Source organism: Puma concolor, chromosome B4 (genome assembly GCF_028749965.1).
Source record: "Puma concolor isolate L17-30 chromosome B4, mPumCon1.1.hap2, whole genome shotgun sequence".
NCBI lineage: Eukaryota > Metazoa > Chordata > Mammalia > Carnivora > Felidae > Puma > Puma concolor.
The window spans coordinates 70,948,690-70,966,749 of record NC_141673.1 but is presented as its reverse complement, the minus strand read 5'-3'; the positions used below and the strand labels follow the sequence as shown (position 1 = coordinate 70,966,749).

General features: G+C 34.3%; 1 protein-coding gene across 4 annotated transcripts in view; it reads right to left on the bottom strand.

The window, feature by feature from the left end:
- Window positions 1-513: 513 nt before the first annotated feature.
- Window positions 514-18,060, bottom strand: part of NELL2 (neural EGFL like 2) — a 400,719-nt gene continuing 383,172 nt past the window's right edge. For all 4 annotated transcript variants that reach the window (XM_086713602.1, XM_025930858.2, XM_086713604.1 and 1 more), the window contains 4 exons: window positions 13,780-13,973; window positions 12,654-12,830; window positions 10,948-11,172; window positions 514-1,248 (listed from right to left, as the gene is read on the bottom strand). In XM_086713602.1, the coding sequence (XP_086569728.1) occupies window positions 1,198-1,248; window positions 10,948-11,172; window positions 12,654-12,830; window positions 13,780-13,973 (647 nt within the window). In that variant the 3' untranslated portion in view covers window positions 514-1,197. The remainder of the gene's footprint in view (window positions 1,249-10,947; window positions 11,173-12,653; window positions 12,831-13,779; window positions 13,974-18,060) is intronic.

Sequence of the window (18,060 nt, the reverse complement as noted above, 5' to 3'; positions counted from 1 at the left end):
AGGTACCTCCTGAGAACAAAACAGCCAGAGTTCTTACTAAGCTAGAAGAAGCAAAGAGAAGAAGTTATTAGAACCTGGAAAGGGTAGCTAGTCAGAGGGGGCCATGTGTCAGGAGACGGAGCCTTCAGTGAGGTGATACTGCTAATCGTGGTAGTGATCTGGCAGGAAGGGAGCCAGCAGAATAAAACCCCCAAGTTTACCTCTTTCTGAGATCCTGCCAGAGGTCCCCATTGGTGAAATCAGACCAGAACCCAGAGCACAAGGGAACCCATTAATATGGTCTACATAGATCAGCTCCCAGGAAACAGAGAGGGTAGAAAAGGTGATCGAGAGCATCTAGAGAGGCAGAATGAAGGTATCTGTCACATCCTCCACTTAGACATATAATTTAGTGAAAATCACCTTTCAATTTGGAGATAGCATGTGGGAGTTTTTCATCAGAACTAGGAAGCAACTTGTATGTTGAAGCATCTGTGGGAAAAACGAACACATTAAACAAGACACTCAGACATGTTATAAGGTAAGAGAAATATTTATTTAATTTTGCACAAGAACGAGCTTATACTGAACAAATCCAACCAAATAATATTAAGTGCAGTAAAACAAGGAAATAGGGATGACTTTTCCTGTTAGAAAATATTAAGTAACCATGCCTGTGCATTATTTTTATCATTACAATAACTTGTTTCAGATTTCTTTTCAGAGTGTATACTGTACATAACACGTTATAGCTTCTTTGCTTTGCTTCTGAAAATATAATTCATTCACTGCCTTACATTTTATTTTATTTTATTTTATTTTTTGCAGTGAGGAACCTAACTGATTCGTGAAGATTCTGATCTGGAGAAAAATTTTCTGCACCAGTGAAGCTAGAGGCTTTCAAAGCTCTGATGGGCTCAGGCTTTATATCCAGGGGTCATGATGTCGTGCTGTGTCTTCCACACCCATTCTTCCACCACAGTGATGTCAGACACAGTAGAAGCAGAATTCTAGTCTCGTTTTGCCCCAAGAATTTTCCTTTAGTGATTTTCTCAAGCTTCACAAATTTCATAATTGAATGTTCACTCAGCTATTAACAAAGCTGCACTTAGCTGCCCACAAATCATCCACTTTAAGTTTTAACTTTTTTTTTTTTTTTTTGGTCTTTTTAATGAAAGAACATTCTTTAAACAGAAATCTCCCGTGAGACAGTTAACTTCACAGTTCCTGAAGGCACTGTGGATCCACTGAGCAACAGATGTGGCCATTCTAGAGAAGAAAAAAAAAAAGGAAAGAAAAGGATGATATAAGCTGTTAAGCCATTAGTAAATACTCATACTTACTGATTGGTACACATAAATCTAACTGGGGTTTACTTATTATTTATGCACTCCTTAAGGTTCAATAGCCCAGTCACCTCTCATGTCCCTATTATTGTAGAACCAATTATTCCCAGTCATTTGTGGCAAATCATAGACTAGCTTTATTTACCTCATGGCATCTTAGATTACATTTGTTCTCTAATTTATTCATTCACAAAATATGTATTGAATATATTGAGCCCTAGGTATATTGATGAATACGCAGACATGGTCACGATCTTCATGGAGCAGGGCTTACAGTTTTTTAGAGGGAGAAAATAATAAATACCAAGTAAACATATAATCAAAAATTGTGAAAACTGCTAGAAAAGAAATAAATTAGGTGGTGTCATGAGAGTGACTTAGATTAGGTGGCCAGGGTAGACTTCTCTGTAGAAGTGATATTTAAACCAAGACCTCAAGGCAGCGTGGAAGGGTAGGCCAAAAGCACAGGGAAGCACAGAATAAGTAAAGGCTTTAAAGTGAAAAGAGTTTTGTTTAGTTAAGAAGCTGAAAAAAGGTCTGGGTGAGAATCTTGAGTTAGTGAAGAAAACAGTGTAGAGATAAAGCAGGAAAAATAGCAGGGAAAGGCCAGATATGCATAATTAATTTGTATAATAAAATACCAAAATAATACAGTGCATTACAAAAAAGAAAAAATATCTCACTCTTTTAATTCTTTGTACACTCTTACTTTCTTCAGCCAGCTAACTAATAATGATGATAATGTTAATATTATTATAATCATTAGATGATAATATCCTTCTACTTCTTGAGTGCATACTCTGTGTCAGCCACTTTGCCAGGCACTTTAAATACATTATCTGATTTCAACCTCACACCATTCCCAATGGGTCACTATTAATAGTCACACTTTCTAGACTCAGAAACTGAAGATCAGAAAGCTTAAATATCATGTCCAAAATCACACAGCTAGTGAATCGTATAGCTGGGATTAAAGTTCAGGTTAGTCTGACTCCAAAATTCATCCTCTATTTCGTGTTTCCTCTCAGATAAATGACTTTAGATTATTTAAAAATGTATTATACTTTAATATGATAAAATCAAAAGTGTCTGCTTTATAAGATAAAACTTAGAAAAGATTTTGATACTTTAAACTTTGTTGAAGCACACCAAATGAGGAAAAAAACTAGTCTATTTCCAAGAACAGGATTATCAATTTAAGCTAATCCTCTTCTGTTCTTAATTTTTATTGAGCAGAGTTCTTATTCTGACAGAGGAAATCTCAATATCTTTTGGATCTCTAGTGGCATTTTAAAGCTTCGTTATCCTGCTCATAACCATTGCACGATCTTTTCCAGTCCAGCGACCCAATGAAATGAGGGATATACCAGTTTCTGAGAGTGTTCGTTCCTCAAATTGTATGGCTTTTGAGGGAATTTCTGGAGCTTTCTACCAAAGAGTATGTGAAGCTGGCATTAGAACCCTGTGGGTGGAAAAAATCATTATTATGGTTCCCATGAGTATATTTGAGGAAGGGACTGTATATTTTCCAAAATCTTCCAGGAATGTTTTTCTTATTCCATATCAATAGTCTCCATATCAATAGTCTCTGTTATAACAAGATAAATGCTCCACAAATCATATACCACTGGAAGCTCCTCAATTAGGGAAACATAGTTCATACATGAATGAGTAATAAAATATCCCACTGGAGTTCTAGTTGCTTATATATAAAACTAACCTTCAACAGATAACTATAAAGGATCTGGACAAAATATAAAAAATAACAATTTGAAAGCAATAGATAGTGACCAAAAACAGGCAGACAGTGGAGAGGTTTCAATCTGTGAAAGAAGGGAAATGTATTGTGTGAGATTTATTTTTACTTGGCATTTCCCCTTATGGCACTCTGTGGTCTGTGCAGCTTAGGCTAACAATAACTCAAGCAGAAAGACACAATCTGATAGGCCCCAGACACCAGAGGACAACTTTTAGGGCTGCCAGAGGGGTTGTAAATTCAGAGGAAAATATCTAGAAAGGAGGAAGTGAATCAGCATATAAACTCTCCTCAACTTCAAAGTCTTTGAATTACAGAAGAGACTAAAGAAATAATCAGTTGCAGCTTGAAGGCTGGAAGATCCAAGGCAGAGATTCCAAATGCTGCTTCCTGTGGGTAGCAGTATTTAAAATTTGTGTCCTCCAAAGTTAGGAAGGATTGATAAAAAAATTCACGTTTTTCACTGAAAGCCCAAAAAGGCCATGATTGGGAGTAAAACAATGTCTCAAGATTAAGAGACTTACCCTAGACCTATTGGTAAACCTGGAATAGACCCATGTAACCAATGTCAAATGAAGCTTTCATAAGTGCAAGGTGATTGGCCAGTAACCTGCTAGAACCTGCTAGAACAAACATAGTCTTCAGGGAAAGCTAACAGAACATAAGGTCTATACCATATATCATCCATAATATCTAATAAATCATAACAAGTATTGGATATGTGAAGAAAAATAAGAAAAGGTAACTCAATCCAGAGAAAAAGCAGTGACTAGAAATAACTAAAAAATAATCCAGATGGAGTAATTAGCAGACAAGGACTGTAAAGTATCCATTTTAAATATGTTTGAGGTAAAAAAAAAAAATAGATGGTAAATCTCAGCAGATAAAGAAAACTATAAATAGAATTGAATGGAAATTTTGGAGTGAAAGTACAATATTTGAAATGAAAAATTCTTTGGACCAGTTTAACAGCAGATTAGACATGGCAGAAGCAATAGTCAGTAAATTTGAAACAAAATATAAAAATTATCCAATTTTAAAACAAAGAGAAGAAAGACTGATATAAAAATAAGGCTTCAGTGACCTTCAGAAGAATAGTATTGAGCAATATAACGTATGAGTAATCACAGTCCCAGAAAAATAGGAGGGAGGAGAGAAAATATTTGAAGATACTTGAAGAAATCATGGTCAAAATTTTCTTAATTTGATGGAAAAAAAACATCAACTTAGATACTCAAAAAGCCCAACAAACACCAAAGAGAATAAAGATATACACAAAAGTCATATCTAAGTACATTGTAGTCAAACTTCTAAAAAAGAAAGGAAACAGGGGGGAAAAGACATATTTTATACATATTTTAGACAAGAATACAAATGACAGTTGAATCCTCACTATGAAAACAATAGAGTATCACCTTTAAAATGCTGGGAACAAATCTGTGAATCCTGAATGCTATATTTAATAAAAATATCTTTCAAAAATAAAGATATTTAAAGATAAATGTAAGTTGAGGGAATCTGTTACCAATAGATCTGCAATATGAAAAATGCTAAAGGAAATTAAAGCTGAAGGGAAGTGACACCAGATGGAGACTCAAACATGTGAGAAGAAATGAAGAACACTAGAAATGGCAGATATATGGATAAATATAAAATGTGGCATTTTTTTTCCCCTAAATTTCCTTAAAAGATATTTGACTGATTAAAGCAAATATAATACCATGGAATTTTATGGTTTATAGTTTACATAGCTATAAAATATATGATTATTATAGCTCAAAGGCTAAGGGAGATGGAATTCTACTATGCTGAAGTTCTTATGTTTTATGTGACGTAGTATAATAGTAAATCTTATTATGCTGTAATAAATTAATGGTATATAATGTGATCTCTAAACCAACAACTAAAACAATAATATAAAAACTTATAGTTAAAAATCCAAAAGAAAAATTCAATTTAAATAATATAAAAATAAAACGAAGGAAGAAATGGAGGGGTGAGAATGTAAACAATAGGACAAAAATAAAACAAATGGCGAAATGGTAGCCCTACATCCACCAATACCAAAAATGACACTAAATGTAAACAGACCGAACACTTCATTTAAACGACAGAGATTGTCATACTGGATAACAAAATAAGAACTAAGTACACATTAACTATAAGGAATGCAGTTTAAATATAAAACCATAGATAGGTTAAAAGTAGATGGATCCAAATAAAATGAATACTTGAAAAAATTGACTTCAAATCTAGAAGCCTTGCTAGAGAAAAGGAGTGCATTACATAATGATAAAATGGTTAATTCACCAGAAGACATAAAAGAGTACATTCTGTGTAATTCCTTTTATATGAAATTTTAAAAGGCAAAATAAATCTATTATAATGAAATTAAATGGTGTTTGCTATGGTAAGTAGGTAGTGCCTGGAAGGGGATAAAAAGGTACTCACTAGAGTGTTGGAAATATTCTATATTTTGATTTATAAGACTCATCAAATTATACACATAATAGCTATGCATTTCACTATAATAAATATTACCTTGATAAAAACTAAAATCAAAGGTGATCCACTGAAATTTAGTCTGATTAGGAATAGTAACAACCTACTATTATAATGAATTATAAAAACTAGTTATTTTTACATAGTATACAGTAAATTTCCTTAACACCCTGTTTTTTTTAAAAAAATGTTTATTTACTGGGGCACTTGGGTGGCTCGGTTAAGTGATCAACTTTGGCTCACAGTCCTGGGTTCAAGTCCCACATCGGGCTCTGTGCTGTCATAACACATAACAACCTGCTTCAGATTCTGTGTCTCCCTCTCTGTCTGCCCCTCCTCCACTCATGCTCTGTCTCTCTCTCTCTCTCAAAAAACAAATAAATATTTAAAAATATTTTTAAAAAATAAAATTATTTATTTATTTATTTTGAGAGAGAGTGCAGGAAGGGCAGAGAAAGATGGAGATACAGAATCCCAAGCAGGCTGCACACCATCAATGCAGAGCTGAAGGCAGGGTTCAATATGATGAACTGTGAGATCATAACCTGAGCCAAAATCAAGAGCTGCACACTCAACCACCTGAGCCATGCAGGTGCCCCTTCTTAACACCCTGTTATTTCCAGTTATATTTATTCTGTATTTTTAAAAAGTTATAAAAAAGTCATTGTCACTATTTTTGTGCTAAACCCAACATATCAAGATTAGAAGACAGTTGGCTTTTAATTTTCAGTAATATATTCATATATCACATATGTATAGTATATTTTAAAATTATTTATTTCAATATATTTAGTTTTTATTCATTTATTAATCATTTACTGTATAATTAATATATTAATCTGCTTAAAATTATATCGATTATAGATATATGTATATAGAGTAATTAACATATATTTAAAAATCCCACTACCATCAATAATTTAGTATATCTTCATAGAATTAATTTTCATACTTTTTTATTTTCAACCTTCTTGCAATTAAACTGTATATTATATATTTTTAGCTTAATTTTTATTTTAAGCAGTACTTCAATGGCTGAATAATATAATCATATAATTATATATATTACATAATTACAATATAATATGATCTATTGAATCATATAGAGTTACTAGAATTTATTTAACTGTTTTTCTGTCTTTGGACACCTTGGTTTCTTCCTTGATTTTATATGACAAATAATTTTGAGGTGAAAATTGTCATGCACATAGCATCTTCCATATTTTAGATTGCTTCTTTAGGTTATATTCTTAGACCTGGGATTAATAGGACAAAAGATGTTTGAGTTGGGATGGAGAGTAGGCAAAGAGGTGTATGTGTAGCTGTTGACATGTATTTTTCAATGTCACTAAAAATAAGAATTATAATTCCAGTTATGGCTCTGTCAGCATTGGAAATTATTGTGAATTTTTTTTTACTGTAGTATGTGAAAATAATAACTCATTATGTTAGTTTACATTAGAATTTTAATAATTTAAAGGTTGTATAATCTCTTTTTTAATAGCTGCATTTTTTAGTGAATTGTTTATTCATTCTTTGCTTATTTATTTATGGGAAATAAATGCTTTTTCTTGTTAATTTTTACATGCTTTTAATTTAATAAAGAAATCATATGTTCTGGAAGACTATTTTTCAAGTCTCTAGGTGTGAATTCGTAATTTGCTAATTTTATTTGTCTATGGATAGATGCTCTAAATTTCCCTTGAGGTATATTTTATCACTTTTATGTTAGAAAAGGCATCTCCCTTCCAGAATTTTGATTAATATTTTATTACATTTTCTTTTTATTTTTAATATCTAACATATCTTCCATGTAGAATTGATTTTGGCATATGATATTCCAATATATATATAGAATAATCCTTTCTTCCTCTATTGATTTGAAAATCTCTCCTGATCATACATGAAAATCTTCATTTTAACGTTCTCATTTATGGGGCATTTGTTTCCATAGATAGATCTAGTTATCTATTCTAATATTAGTACAGAGGTCCACTTTCAAAACTTTAAGTCTGCTGTTTCTGATAATGATTAGGAAGTTAGGACCTTCATCCTTATAAAACTCTAATTTTCTTCATACCTCAATTATTTCAGTATTACATCTAGAGTCTCCCCAGGAATTAAAAGTAGCTCCCTGGTTTCCAGTTTCCAAGTGGTCTATTTGGTAATTATTTACTAAAGGAAATTACCCTCTAATTCTTCCTCCCTTCCTATTTATTTCTCAACTGGACACATCTCTCTTTATTGTTTGAAGCTCAAAGCTTACTCTGACCCATCAAAGGATTCATGGTCTCTCTTAGATTTAGGAAAAGCAACCTTAGTAATTCATTTTTGACTCAAGACTTTTAACTTCTGAATGGAGGAACTTCTTTCTTTCTTTCTTTCTTTCTTTCTTTCTTTCTTTCTTTCTTTCTTTCTTTCTTTCTTTCCTTCCTTCCTTCCTTCCTTCCTTCCTTCCTTCCTTCCTTCCTTTCTTTCTTTCTTTCTTTCTTTCCTAAGCAAATTAAAACTGAAGACATCTTTAATAAAAAGACATCTTTAAAAAATTCCCCTCTGCCAACTCCTAATTCTTCAGTTCTTATCTTCAATGTCATTTGCTAAGGAGAGAACTGGTACACATGTTGTACAGTCTTTTAGCACAGTGCACGTCTCCTTCAGAGTATCCATCACAGTTCAGAATGTCATATTTATCTGTTTCATAACTTGAGTACTATCTATTTACTCTACCACCACCAATAATAGCTAACATTGAATGTTTACTCTGTGTATGAAATGTGTAGGAAAAAATTTTTTATGGATCTTTTCAATTCTTATAGTAACCATCCCAAGTAGGTACTAAAATTATCCCTATTAATATTCTCATTTTTCAGGTGAGCAAACTGAACCACAGAGAAATTAATGAACATCCCTTGAAGTCACATTGCTAGTGTGGTTGACCAGGCTTTGAATCCAGGTAGCCTTACTCTAGATGCTGCATTCTTCACCTCTAGACCAGTGCTGTCCAGCAGAACATCCTGTGATGACAGAAACGTTTTTTATAGGTGCTAATATGACAGCCACTAGCCAAATATAGCTATTGAGCAGTTGAAATGTGGCCACCATGACTGAGAAATTGAAGCTTTAATTTTATTTAATTTTAATTAACTTAAATAGCAACATCTGGCTATGGACAACCATATTGGATGGTACAGCTCTAGACAATAAGGTGCTAAGCAATAATTTCCAGGAACAATTGTGTCTGTTTTGTTTATCATTACAACCCTGGCACCAGCAGAATACCAGCACAATTTGTCTTCATTGACTAAAATATTCAAATAACTCATAGAGTGGGTAGGACAGGGAGATAATAAATAAAAATGGCGTTCTGAAAACCCCAAATTGTGAAAAGCGCTCACCTCCAATGCAATATCTGGAGCCTGTTTGGCATACATTTTATTTTTAGAATAACATAAAATACACATAATAAAAATTTGTATTTGGGACAGATTTGGTAAAATAGAGCATATTTTTATAACTCATATTTAATGAGGGAAAACGGGAATAGCATCAAATAGTAACTTCTGAGAATCTGCATTTATTTGTCAAAAAATGAAACTAATCTAAAATACATTTCCTGAAATACATTCCTATCATGAGCCCCCAAATCCTACTAGTTGTTTATAAGACAGTAAATGACAAGCTTGTTCATGCTCTTCACTCAGAAAACACTTTCATGTTTTGCTATTTCTGAATGCATTTTTCTTATTGGAAGTATCTGTGTGAGCCATATTTGGTGTGTTTTTCATCCTATTGCCTGGTATATATTTTTGCTGTCACTTCTCGGAACAATAGTCTTAGTTAGATTAAGAAAGTAAAGGGACTCAACTTTAATTGATAATGAAATGTCAGAAAGTATTTCCCTGTTGGTTATTAATGCTAAAGTTTCTAGATATGCACTGCTAAATGTACTCAGATTAAATGTATATTAAAGCACTGCATATACATTAGTCACTTTCAGTAGTAGCAGTAACTTTCAAATTTGCTAATGCACTTTCAAAAACCGCATTAAATGTTCACTCAAAAAGCTTTGCTTGATTGACAAAAATTACACTGATTGAAAGAGACAGAAATTTTGGTTTGAAATAGATAATACTATTTCAAAGCTTAAAGCATTTTATATTTCTTTGTCCTGTTACATCAAGCCACTCTGGTAAGAATTTGTGTCAAGTGAATCTGAATTAAATTGCTCTATTGAAAAAAATTAATGGAATTTTTCATTTTAAAAAGCAGTGTAGTTATAGTTATCTGACTATGCTACGTTGGAAAAAATCTGCATCTTTGCTTTCTTATGTTGTTGTTAAGCCTTCAGATTATTTACTTAGTTTTAGTGTTGATTCAAAAATTATGACTATGAAATACAGTGACCACTAAATCAAATATTTTTAGGAACAATAATCAAGTAGAATGCTTTCAACTCTGCTAGTACGTATGAACTCTGTATACTGTCTACATTATCTGTATTTTTGTTCTCATTGAAGTAAAAGGCACATGCTCTATTTTCCGATGAGAATAAGAAGAAAAATCTTTATAATGATTTTTCTCCAACTGTAGGAATAAAATATAGTAAACAACAGATCTTAAATTTTTTAACCCAATGCAACTGACCACAACGAACCAAGAAATATGCCCATTTTTTCCATATTGATTTTCACTTTGGAAAATGTAATATATTTACTTTGTCGATATATCTCACAGACCTCATCAAAGGACCAGATAAAAATCAATAAAATAATATTGTCTTCCATCATGAAAGGAGAAATGTGAAGTTTGTGTTGTAGATTTTTTTTTTTTAAGATGTGTACAGTTAGATACCTTAGGGCAATTTGAGTAGGTTCTTTTTGTTCTGGTGACATAAATAACTGATCATTCTGGTTTTTTGATCATGCACCTCCTTCTCCCTGAATGTGCTTTGAGGATGCACAGGGTGGTTAGCCTGGGCACTAATAAAGCTGAGTGGCCCTCCTCGCACCTCTGTTTGAACAATAAATTAGAAAAATAAAATGCTTCCCATTGGCCAGGTTGAGCACAGTAATATCGAGGAGCCCTGGGTTACAGCTAGCCAAAAGTTCCCTACTTGCATTTAATTTTTTTTTTTAACGTTTATTCATTTTTGAGACAGAGAGAGACAGAGCATGAATGGGGGAATGTCAGAGAACGAGGGAGACACAGAATCTGAAACAGGCTCCAGGCTCTGAGCTGTCAGCACAGAGCCTGACGCGGGGCTCGAACTCACGGACCAAGAGATCATGACCTGAGCCGAAGTCGGACGCCCAACCGACTGAGCCACCCAGGCGCCCCTCCCTACTTGCATTTAATAGGCTTTACCTTGCACTGGCAGAGAGTACACTCGGTGCCATGTTTGATCCAAGAGGACCCAGTGAAGCGAACCACATTCATCTCATCCAGGCAAGTTTTGGTGATGTCATTACGAATGGTGTCGGCCTGGCAAGGGTCAGTGACACAACGCCGGCAGCACTCATTCTCTGGGAGGACACTGAATTCACACTCCACCTCTGGGCAAGGCAGAGGCCAACAGTCAACTTCCCCTTGCTGTAAAGAAAGCAGATGTGCAAGAGCAAAGGGAGAGGAAGGGAGGACATGGAGGGAGGCAGGGAGAGAGGGAGCACAGCGTTTACTAAATACTCCATTCATCTGATGGATATTTACACTCACACCTTCACAGCCATGAATCTGGCAGGGAATCGACAAAAGCCCTATCACAGTGCTGAGGTCTATACTGCAACTGGACTTTAAGAGTGCTCAAGGATTAAACAAGAACAACAACGAACAAAAGCAACAGCCCTTTCTCATAAAACAAGCTCCTATCTTTTCCCTGACAAAGAATTATTATTTACCATGGAAGAGGGTTTGCGTATTAGGTGCTTTTTTTCATTTAAAAAATTTTCCCTTCTACCTTCTCATTCATTCCCTTCTGCATAAAGAAAGTTTTGTCCATTTACAAGAAAATAAACTGAAATATGAAGGGAATTTGTCAGGTTTTCTTTGTTCATTTTTATGTTTCTCAGTTTAGGGACTTTGGAGAAAACAACAACAACAACCAGGAAATGATTTCAGTCTTCTTTATTCCACATGGGAAAATTGTGTGAATTTGATCTTTTTAAAATGTAGTTCTCACCTGTTTCCTATTTTCTTCATAATTCTGAATCTCATGGTCTTGGAGATGAAAGCAGCCTTCAGGCACAGAAAACTGACCTTGCTCTTTCAATTGATTTTTGGGTTGAAAGTATAAAAAGGAAGCAACAAAAAAAAGCATTGCCTTCAAAATATCCTCACACAAATAGAAAGGAAACTAGCCATGACTTTAAAAGGAGCATCTGTGAAACTTTCTTCTATAAAGATACATAGACCAATTTCCCTTTTCATTTACACTACCAGAAAGAAACAAAAATTTGGTCAAATGAAAAAATACTGGTGTTTTCTTGATCAAGTCTTCATTTTCTTTTTTACCTATTGCTTCCAATAAAGCTTTTATAAACATATACATTCAATTCTAATATTCTAATAAATATTTTTTGCAAATCCACATCATGTATAAAACAGGGTGGCCACCAGAATAGCAGTGATGGTAAAAATATTTAGAAGGGGGGAAAAAAAGTATGTGCTTGTGTTTTTGTTTCTGTTTTTTGTTTTTTTGTTTTTTGTTTGTTTTTAATTCTGAGCATGACCGATAGCAATGGATTAATAAAAGTTCTATTTGGACAAAACAATGATATTTTTCATGAATGCTGCTAGACCGAGGCTGAATGGGATTGCAGATGCTAGGAGAGTATTTTCTTCTTCCAAGCTCTGGAAAGACATACACGTCATGGCACACCACATGTAGTCTAGGATGTGACTTCACAGGTCCTGACTGCATGCCTACCATCTTGTCATCCCAAACAGGTTCACTTTTTGTAACTGCCAGCACTATGGCCAGGTCCTGATTATCGGCGGATGCAGGAGGGCAAGATTGTTTCCCTAGTTAGATTCTGGGCCCGAACTTTTCCTCTACTTCCTGTAGCTAAACTCACCAGGCAGCGGCACTGTTGGCAATTCTGGACCCAGGTGTCACCACTGTTGTATAAGGTTTCCCCATTTTGATGGAGGCACTGGCTGCTAAGCCTTGGGTCACATTCAGGGCAGCAAAAAAGATCAACCGTGGGATTCTCACAGTCACAGACCATCCGTCGACACATTACAAATCCATTCTGTATGAGAAGGAAAAAATGAAAGCAGTTCCCCAAAGCCTCCATTTCTCAATATACTAACATCAGTGTAATAGATTTAAAGTTACATTTTGTAGTTATCACACAGAAATTACCCAAGCTGGAGAACTTCCAATTTCGTGGCCAGAAATTTTCCAGAAACGACCAGCATGAAATAACCACTACACAGTCCTTATGTCTATATCAGGGCATATGTATTTGTATTTAGTAGTCAACAAGCTTTACCTATTGTTAAGTTTATGGGACATATTAGACCTTAAGTTTTGGTACACACTCTTATCAATGTCTGCCATAATAATTGAGCCCTCGGCACATAAAGTTATTTACCTAACTATAATATAAATCTCTATTATCAACAGGGTAACAAAGTAGAACATTCCTCTAAAACTGAAACATAATCCAAATAGATAGTTCTCACTTGTAGGCCATAGTATGCCCATTTTGGCTTCATCCATGCATTCATTCAAATATGATATTGTTACTACAGAAGTACTTGCATAGTTAGCAACAAAATTTTACGAACATGTGAATAAACAAACACATTGTGGCATTTCCATATAATGGAATACTATTCAGCAATAAAAAGAAATGGGTTACTGATATATGCAATTAACATAAATGGATGTCAAAAAACATAATACTGAGAGAAAGAAGCCAAAAAAGACTAGTACTACTTACTAGATAGGGCTCTAGAATAAAGAAATCTAACCTACAGTAACCAAAATCAGTGTTTCCTTTGGGCTGAGAGTATGGGACTAACTATGAAAGGACAGAGATACCATTTGAATGGATGGAAATGTCCTTTTCTACTAAACATGACAGTGGTTAAGTAGATGCATGCATTTGTTGAAATTCATCAAGCTGTACACTTAAAATATATGCAAACTACATCCTAATAAAAATGATTACAATTTTTTTTATTTATACCAACCTGACATGAACAGACAGAGCAACGGTCATTTTCCAACACCCAAATCTGACCATTGTGCTTGATTTTTCCATCATGGATGCAGTCCCCTGTGCAGTTCTTTCCATGAGGACATCGACAATCGTATCCACCGTCCAAGTTAAAGCAAATGGTATCATTGGCACAGCTATGCCTCCCAGTCCCACACTCATCAATATCTACAGCCAAGAAAAGGCAGCAGGCAATGTGCTTAGAATATGCTGGGTTTGAATCAGACAAGTTGTCTCCGAAGTGAAGCATTCAACTGTAAATTAACTTTCATCTTACAGGCATGCATTTCTTATTAAATGCTGACTAAAGCAATGTTAATGATCTAGGGATTTCACAGGAAAACATCATCATGCTTGATTTCAAACAGCAGATAACCCTGGTTAGATTCTCAACTTTTATATCTCTGTAAATACCATCAGGCTTTATGAAACACTTATATTTTTTGAAAGTAAGATTAGAACTCAATTCATCAAACAAAAATCATTGGCAGATGAAATTCTAAAAGTGCCTGTGAATTTTCATTGGGAAAAATCATCCTCAATGTTAAAATGGTGTTTACCCAAAATCCTTTGTTAGTGGGAGATAAAATGTCATGGGACTTCTGAGGCATTTTATTCAGCTTTAAGCCCTATTCTCACAGCCCTGTCACCCACAGGTAAACTCCCAGTGTTCTGCCCAGGCGTTTTCATGCTGTCCTCACACCTTGCCTCCCACCCACAGAGGGCAAGTGACCATCAGCAATCACCATCTCTCTCACAAATAATCTACCACTTCTTAACTTTTCCATTTCAGATGATTGTTTTGTCTCCTGCCTGACTCAACAGGCAACGGGCCATTCTTCACCTGACCTCACCTATTCCATGGCAATCACAGCCTAAAGCATTTCCATACAGATGAAAAGCAAACATATCTTGACCCCACAGATCAGGTCCATAAGAAGAGATGTGATTCATTTTATTTATCCCCATAATTTAAAGGTCACAAGCCAAAATACATTTCAGGGATATTGTAGGAGTGGCAGTAAGCAGTTATTTCCTACTTCATCTGTTTCCTCTGAGTAAAGGTCAAGAAAGAAAGAATTAAATCACACCAGAAAAGTGGGTTAGAAAGAAGATGGAATGGATGGCTTTTAACTGGGGGAACTGCACACTGCTTTTCTTAGAAAATTTTAAAGATAGACTTTAGTAGATATCTCTCTTAAATGGTTTGCTTTCAACATTATTAAAGACATGGACAAGTCAAGATTATATTTTAACCATATTTAAATTCTTAAGTATTAAGTTCTGTTATATATGCATTCCCCAAAATAAGCTATATATTTCTATTTGCCTTGATTTTTATTAATTTCCATATAAACAAAATCAATGAACTGAGACAATGGCTGAAAAGATTGTTATAACTATAGTGAACACATTATTATAGCTTGATTTATCAAGGATAACAATGTTTATAATTATAGAGTGTGATTAAAAGCAGAACTATTAGCTAGAATGAGGATATATTTCACATTTTTAAAAAAAAGCACATTAGTGTGTGTGTGTATAATTATTATATATAAATATATAATTTTTTCAGATCAGAGAAATTTAACTGATGCCATTTAGAGAAAGAAGAGCAAAAAGTGAAATTTTATACAATTTTATGAAATAGCTCCATATTTGGTCTATTCAGAATAAGTTATATTTGATGACTTACTCATTGTCTCCTATTAAATATTCTTATAATGAGGAATCACAGTAAGCAGGAAAAGCATTAACCATAGTTATTTGGTCTCTTTGACCACAAACTCTGCAAATACTTCTTACTATATAACCCTTTAAATATCCACTATATGAATATCATTCCATTAATGGCAATGATTAGATTTTTAACAATCATTTCATTTTGCTTGACATATAACAACAAAAGCTCTGCTGTCAGGTAATGCATTTGTTTTTAATAAAGGCAGAGACAGTCCTGGGATTTGTTGCAGAAGACAAAGAAGAGGTGTCCAGCCACAGAAAAGAACATGTGCTCTGAAATAAAGTACATTCATAATAAAGAAATAGAGCTAAAGGTAACAGCAAAGGTTGATATGTACTTGCCATATCTGAAGAAATGTGTAGGCAGAAAATCATTGTAAACCAATGATTACCTTTCGCTATACAATGGGATTTGAATTAACTTGAACTTACCTTTTTTTTTTTTTTTCCTGCTTGTTATCTATACTGGGTTCCCCAATGAAGAGACTATTCTTGACTGGTAGTATAGAGTTTTGGAATTGTTAGATATAGTTTTATTATAATGTAAAATTCCTAAAATAAATATACATAAGGCTTGTAAATTCTGCTTTGAAAAACCTACTATAATACATAAAAATTCCAACTTTAAGAATACTAATAACTCCTTTAGTAAGCTATTAAAGAAATCATGTTGTTAAATCAATCTAGTGGTCAAGTCTCATTCTCATTTCTCACCTGACTTGATCTAGCAGCAGCATTTGATACAGTTCATTCCCTCTCCCCAATAAATTTTATTTACTCACTTCCTATCACATTAATAGTTCTTTCTGGATCTTTCTCCTGCCCACATATACATTCTAGTGGCAATTAAACTATGAATAAGATTTGGATAAGCAAGAGGAAGTCAAGGGCAGTCTAGTAAGAGGTAGTAAGAGTATATTTGAAGGCCCAATGTTTACAGTCAGCAAAATGTGTTAGAGGGAATGAGTTGAATGTCTAGGAGGAACAGAGTAGGTAGACAGAGGCACTCCGGGCCCAAGTAAAGGTCATGTTAAGAAATCTGAAATCCATAAAGACAATAAAACGTCATTTAAGGGAAGTGCCAAAAAAAAAAAAAAAAAAAGCATAATCAGATATCTATTTTAAAAAGATTCTCTTGGCTTCATTTTGGAAAAGATATTTGAGTGGATTAAAATTACAGCCAGGAGATCAATTAATAGGCTGTTTCTGTAGTCTAGGCAAGCAATGGTTATATAATAAAAGCAAACACTTACATAGTGGTTGGTATGTACCAGATTCTAAGCACTTCTATATAATGATTCATTTAAATTCCTCACAACAACCGGAGAGTACAGTTATTATCCCCATTTTATAGATCAGGAAGTTGAAGCATAGAAATGTTGCATAATTTCCCAAGGTCACTCATCTACTGGGGTACAGAGCCCAGGTGAGAACCCAGGCAGTCAGGCTTCAATTGTGAGCTCTTAAGAACAGTGCTGTACTGACTGCTAGCAGTGTGGAAGTACACAGAAAGAAACACAGAGAATCTTTCAAAGTAGGCACAGCAAAGATAAAGGAATTTAGTGATTTGTTAACTTCAAAGATCAGGGAGAGGAAGTGGTCATGAATGATGTTTAGATTTCTGGCTTGGAAAATGTGGCTGATGCTATTTAGAGAAAGAAGAGAAAGGCTTCACTGTGGAGTGAAAGTGGGGGGCAGGCTGAAGAAAGACATGAGTTAGTTCAGGACATGTTGAATTACACTTTCCTCTGGGCTTCCAAGTAGGGCTGTCTGGTAAGTAGTTGGATATATGGGTCTGGCGTTCAGAAAATAGCACTGGGCCCAAATATGGATTTGGTTAAGATATATTTTTTTCCTCATTTCCTTTCTCAAAAATAATCCTTCAGAGTAAAGTTCAAACTTCTTAGCAAGGCATTTAAAGCTACTTCTTTGGCTTGCATCTCTTTCTCTATCTCGACTTGCCAATAATCACATCATATTTGAAGCCCTAATACAAATGGTAGACACTCGAGCCCTTCTTGTTCCAAACTGGAAATAATTTCTCCTTTTTTTTCCCTCATGGATCTGAATTTATATTTTTCTCAAGTATGTATTATTTTGAACCTTGTAGCTTTCTTCTCTGTTAAGAAACTCAGTACATTCTATCTTGTATGACAGTTGTCGTACGTATTTTATCTCTTCTACAAGCTGAGAGCAGTGACCATACCTCCTTTATATTTCTATGCAGCAGATGTCTGGCAAAGTATCTCAAGGTACTTGTGCATATATTCAGAACTACGTGTTTAGGTGAATTCGATTAATTTCATTTTTGTCCTTTTACTTGATTTAGCTTAAGAATTTACAGTATTTAATTTGAACATAATACTCAAAAGAAGCTACCCCATAAACATTATTTTTTTTGGCCTTACAAGTTCAAAAACCTCACCAAGTGTAAAAATAATCCAGAAAATAAAGCAATCAGGAGAAAAGGGGGCCTGCAAATAAAATATTCTTGTGTGAAAAAAAATACTGG